Source organism: Diadema antillarum, unplaced genomic scaffold (genome assembly GCF_040938485.1).
Source record: "Diadema antillarum isolate AM-2024a unplaced genomic scaffold, OU_Dant_1.0 seq00000197_RagTag, whole genome shotgun sequence".
Classification (NCBI taxonomy): domain Eukaryota; kingdom Metazoa; phylum Echinodermata; class Echinoidea; order Diadematoida; family Diadematidae; genus Diadema; species Diadema antillarum.
This window is the reverse complement of record NW_027271259.1, coordinates 30,122-36,121: the sequence shown is the minus strand read 5'-3', so window position 1 is coordinate 36,121 and position 6,000 is coordinate 30,122. Positions and strand designations below refer to the sequence as shown.

Here is a 6,000-nt window from a genome sequence, read left to right as displayed (position 1 = left end):
CCTATGAACCATTCATTGCACGCAAGCATGAAATGATCAGCTCTTGGCATTAAAACATGTGGTCCGGAGATGGCCCCATCTACATGTGCATAAAATGGGCAAAGATAATTTGGCCATACAATGCACATATTCTTTTACTAATCCTATATATTGAACATACAAAGCCTTTAAAGTAGTAGCACTCGCTGAAACTTTCTCTTCAGTACAGCGTTGGTACTCACCAATTTTTAAGTGACTACTACATTGTACCATCATAGTGAAAGCAGAAAATCTGGGCAAGTTGCTAACTTACTGGCCCTGCCTTACGCTACACGCCAAAATCATATGCACACATTGCATTGGCAAACATGCACCGAATGAGCAATCCTTACATTAGACTTAAACTATGAATACATTACAATGACTTACACTGAGTCATTAACACATCAGACATACATGGGCGCCCACATAGTTTACTTTTTGTGACCGAAAATATAAAGTCAGTAATCACAATATTGCTAGGGCACCCATAAACATCAACTCACCAGTATGCTACAAGCATGATTTTAATTTAGAGTTCAATACCTAGGAACACAGCAAGGAATAGTGAACCTAGGTGCTCAATTTGAAAGGTCATTTCGGTCAGATGGTGTTGAGTTTGTTTCACTTTCTCCTCGTTTACAGTGACTCGATTTCCTCAAAAGTCATGGATTCCAGAGCCCTTGGAGGGCGGGGCACTCCCGAGTCCTCAGAGTTCTCCGTGTTCTCATCATCGCTGAAGCTGATGTGGAGTTTAGTGTCCGGGATAGCCAGGTCAGACTGCGGGGACTGGATGCTGGAGTCCGGACTCTCCGCCATGCTGGGCGGCCTCTTCGCCTCCTGGGCCAGCTCCGTGCTGTGAACGCTGCCTCTCGTGTGGATGCTCTCCCGCGAATCTCGCGAGGTGACCGATCTCCTCTTGGAACTCCTCTCGCTGGGCGGGGCACTGCCGATGCTGTCGTCCAGCTGCGGCTGCGGCGTCGTGGGCGCCGAACTCGACGTCAGCTCGACCGCCATTTCATACGACGGGGGCGTGGTGTTGAGCTCCACGGGGAGGGAGCCCCTGTTGGAGCTTGCTGCGCTCGGAGTGGACATCTTCCTTGGCAAGGTGCGCTGGACGTTTGCAGGTTTGACCTCCGCAGCTGGATTTGACTGTGTGAGACCCAGCTCCAGGGGATTGGCTGTCGCATCCTGCATGGGAGCAGGGACAATGATGCGGATGTCGCCGTTACTATTCGACTCCTGTTGCCTGGAGTCTACGAATCCAGCGTACGGGATGCTGGAGCTCGACGTATCCAGGTTGGCTCCTTGCGACACGCGAGTGCTGGTCCGGTCGTCCGATATGTTCAGCTTCTTCATATTCGGCATGGTGACCTCCTCGTCGGCCGACCCGGCGAATTCCTCGTGGGCGACGTTGTTGAGCTCGTTGTTGCTGTCGCTCATGCTGCTGACGCTCTGCGCTCCTTGCATCGTGGGCACGGCCTCGGACGAGATGTTCATGGGTGCCATTCCCATCCCCATGGACATGCCACGCCCGAAGTTGGCGTTCTCGTACACCGCCTGGCCGGCGTCCATCCCCCCATTGGGGAAGGAATCTTCCATGGCTGGGAACTCTGGTAGAATGAGGCCATGGGGAGGCATACCATGTTCTACTCCCACAGGAAGAGGTGGGGGCACGGTGAACGGGTTGCCCGGACTGTGGGGTGTGGAACCATGGAACTTGGACTCCAGGTCCTGGATATGAATCACTAACTCCTGCTGGTGGTTGAGAAGATCCCGATTGTGGAGCAGGAGCTGGTGAACTCTTGTCTGTAGAGGGCAGCAAATAGAAACAAATGCACATGCAATAGTTACAAGGACACCAGCGATAAAGCAAGGACTTCAAAAAGTTTCCAAAAAAATTGAGAAGAAAAAACATCAGCTAAAGAATAATGGTATTTCATTTGGGTTGAAAAAAACAAAAAGATTTTGAATCAATCAAGAAGAAACAGAATTTACAAGAAAAAAAAAGAATTTCTCTGTAAATTGATGTACAAATGTATGAAAAGTAACATGATTAAGCCAACTGGATCAAAGATATTCTAGATGCAACTTGAAAAGAAAAATTTAGTTCCTGCAATTACACAAAGAGGCCTGCTTTCAGCTGGCACTTGGCAATAGTTACATTTGTCGATAAGCAGAAATCTGACACTTTTTCTCCCCAAAATCAAACATTACATACTCTCATGTAGATCAGTGGTTGCACGGTTAACTGGCATCATCTGTAACATACATTTAGACCATTCATCCATCTCTTAAATACAAGGTACATGTACAAAACCATGTCGTCAGAATTAAAAGGGCGCTCTCGCATTCACAGATTTTTGCCTAAATGAAAATGAAACAATGAATTTTCATGAAATAAAAAGTTTATTTAATCAAAAGGGGGTAGATTTGTATAAGCATTGTTCTATATGTAAAGGTGAAATGGCACCTTTGTGGTTTTAATTCTTAACATTTTGCTGAAAATGAAAATACTTTAAAAATTGACACCATGATGTAGAGGAGATGGAGCTTTGCATCATAATACCAATAACTTAATGCCCCCCCCCCCCCAAGTTATGATAAAGCCCTTCTGGTTCCCAGCAGATGATATGTATGCAATTTGAAGAAAAGCTATAGATGAATGGGTGTTTATTACCTCCGCCAAGGGAGGAGGTTATGTTTTCATTACCGTTGGTTTGTGGGCTTGTGTGTTCGTGTGTTTGTTAGTTAGTTAGTTTGTCCGTGTGCAAAATAACTCAAAAATTAGTTAACGGATTGGGATGAAACTTGCAGGAAAGGTTGAGAATGACACAAGTAACAAATGATTAACTTTAAGTAGTGATCCGAGAATTTTTGGGGAATTTATGAAGGAATTTTGGTATTTTGGCAGGTAGGGTCAATGAACTTGGGATTTCAGGCTTCGCGTATTTGAGGTTTGCATGCGCGCACTAAAGTGCGTGCTCTAGTTTCTGCTAGGACGAGGCGCGCCGTGCAGCTGAGGGTTTATGACGTAACAAAAGCTTCAATATTGGGAAATTGGGCGACTTTCAGCACACAATGCTCACTGATATCTATGGAAGAACAAGATCAGCGGTGGAAATGAGCTGCATGCTTGGCGGAGGTCTGTGCTCTCAGAGTGCTTTTCTAGTTACATAATAGCCTGAAAAAAAAATATGACTACCAACAATCTCTTAATGGGAACAAACTTAAACTCAAGAGAACACATCTTTCAACAGTTTTGGGAAAAAAAGAAGAAGCTAAATCCAACAGGGCAAGACTTTGCCCCTAAATGTCAGCCGGAAATCAGGCACCAAACTTGAAGTTGGAGCTGGCATTGTATTCAAAACATAATCAGATCTGCCGCCACCAGAGTGATATGCATCGAATGTGGAATCGGGAGGCTTTCGGGGACAGCATTAAGGTCTGTCGTTGATGGCAGCTATTTTGGATCCTGTGAGTCAGAGCTTCGCGTCCGCTCCGTCTGTGACTCAGGTTCCCTGCTTCGTTCCTGGGTCTCCCCCTCTATCATCTGTCAATCCCTCCCCCCCCCCCCCAACCTCTTAACCCTTCCTCCAAGATTTGCAAGTCTTATATCTGGGGGATACCAGGTAGGTGTTTTCAAACTCGTATCCTCAATGCAAACTTACATACTTTAACCTGTTGAGGACGGACTGATTTTGCTTCAACACACATTTCCTATAGACACCTGCCAAGGTATACTCGGGACTCGTCCTCAGCGGGTTAAAGGATAAGTTCACCTTGATATACTTGAGTGAATGCAGCAATGCTAGTATAGAACACATTAGTGAAAGTTTGAGGAAGATTGGACAATCCCTTCAAAAGTTTTTTGAATTTCAAATTTTTCAAATTTTTGAAGTTCGAATGCTGCCATCGCTGGATGAGAAGACAAGTACAGTTTGCAATGTCACATGTGTAGAATGATATAAGGAAAATATAAAGAGAATCCCACAAAATTCGATTTTTCTTTTAAGTACACAAAAGACAAAAAAACAACAACAAAACAACAAGAATTAGAATTCCCTCCTTTTTTTTGGGGGGGGGGGATACAATAGGAGGTTGGGATGGAGTGGGAGCCCCTATTAAAGAAGAGTGCAGATCCTCAGAACAAGAATAATTCCCCTCCCCAGCACCAACCCCATAAAGACAAGAAGAGACCCTAAAATTGAGAAGTCCAACCCACCCCACCCCTACCCCTACATCTTTCCCCCCATCTCTACCTCCCCCTCCCCCCCCCCCCCCCCCACCCTCCTTGGCTGGCTTTGTATAACCTGGTCTGCATGGTACAGCACTAGAGTGAGAAACTCCAAGAAGCTAATGAATGTTTCCTGATAAGCTACTGCAAGGATCCCTCCTGTATTCTTTGCATGGATGATGAGCCATATTTTATGAGAGACTGTTTTACCCGGTAGATGCAACTACAAGTGAGTTGACAATTAGTTTCTAACAAAAATGTAGGTTGCCAACCAAAACGAAGTGTGATAATTCTGCTCTTTAATCGATTATTGTCTTAAGAATGTCACTATAATTGAGATATTTAAACTTCTGAATGGAGAACCTTAAAATGAATCACTTTCTGAATGACAAAGTCTAATCTATTTTGTAACTTTAACAAAAAATTCAATATTCATTCGCACTAACCAGTATGACGCAAACTTTCTGATTAATTATTTAGTTCTTTTTCTTTCACTTGGTCCATTTCACTTTGATTCAAAAGACAGAAACACTGGTATGATATGGTTAAGAGTTGATAAAACTATATTTGACACTTTAACACAGAATTGAGAACAATTAGTCAAAAGTGTTAAATATCACGTTTCTGAGATGTAGAGGGGAGGAACCGGAGAAGGAGAAGGGGAAATTGTGGAAATTGGGCCAATTGTCAATTAAGTGTCATGGACAACTCTAGCCCCCGCATTTGCTGACTCACTAAAAATGACCAGGGAAAAGTCATTCTACTTGTTGTTTTCTGGGATGTTGTCATTGGGTGTTAGGGGAACTACCCTGTATGGAGCTTAAACACAGAATGTGTTTTAATAAATAGTCACTGTCTAATTCCAGGACAAATCTCCTCATTAAATCTGGAGAGACGTAGGGTGGGATTTCACGGAGCATGCGAACGATTTGCGAAGGACGCGAATGACAAAATCCAACATTCGGAAAAGTTTTTCTCCGAATGTTTTCCGACAATGAAGCCGAAAACTATTCTTGCGCAATTTGTGCGAAGTTCCCACGACGTATGTGCGATTGTCGTGTGTATCATTGCTAAAGTACAGCATGTTACGTACACGAAGAACACGCGACGGAAATGCGAACAACGAAACATTTTCAATAATCATGGGAGAAAATGTAGCAAGGAGAGGTGGAAGCAAGAAAAAAAATCAACTCAAAAAGCTTTCTTGAGTTTATTTTTTTTTCTTTCCTGTATTTCTCCTTTCTTTTTCTCTCATTTCTCTATCGTGTGTTTGCCTACATTTTTTCCCCCTAGGACGTATCTCCACTAGTAAAGCATTTGTTCCTTTTTTTTTTTTGCAGTTCCTCCAACACATAATCTCTATAGTTCAAATGAAATTTACATACTTAAAGGGAAGGTAAACCCAAAGAGCAATGTGGAGTGAGTGAAAGCAGCAACATTAGTAGAACACATCAGTGAAAGTTTGAGGAAAATCGGACAATCGATGCAAAAGTTATGAATTTTTAAAGTTTTGGTGTTGGAACCGCTGGATGAGGAGACTACTAGAGGATATGACGTATGAGTGGACAACAATACAAAGAAAATATAAAGGAAATTCAACAAAAATTCACTTTTCTAGAATTATGAAAGAGCAATGGACCAACCGCTTTCAGAAAGCAGGAAGAATAATTGCTACCCTTAACATATGTCAATATCAAGTTGATGGAATTTGTAATTTTCATGAAAAATGGATTTTTGCAGAATTT

The 6,000-nt window shown here is 43.1% G+C and overlaps 1 protein-coding gene across 2 annotated transcripts in view; it reads right to left on the bottom strand.

Moving 5' to 3' along the window:
* Positions 1-237: 237 nt before the first annotated feature.
* LOC139728751 (uncharacterized) overlaps positions 238-6,000 on the bottom strand; it is a 30,164-nt gene continuing 24,401 nt past the window's right edge. For both annotated transcript variants that reach the window (XM_071639691.1, XM_071639692.1), the window contains one exon: positions 238-1,827. In XM_071639691.1, coding sequence (XP_071495792.1) covers positions 658-1,827 — 1,170 coding nt within the window. In that variant the 3' untranslated portion in view covers positions 238-657. The remainder of the gene's footprint in view (positions 1,828-6,000) is intronic.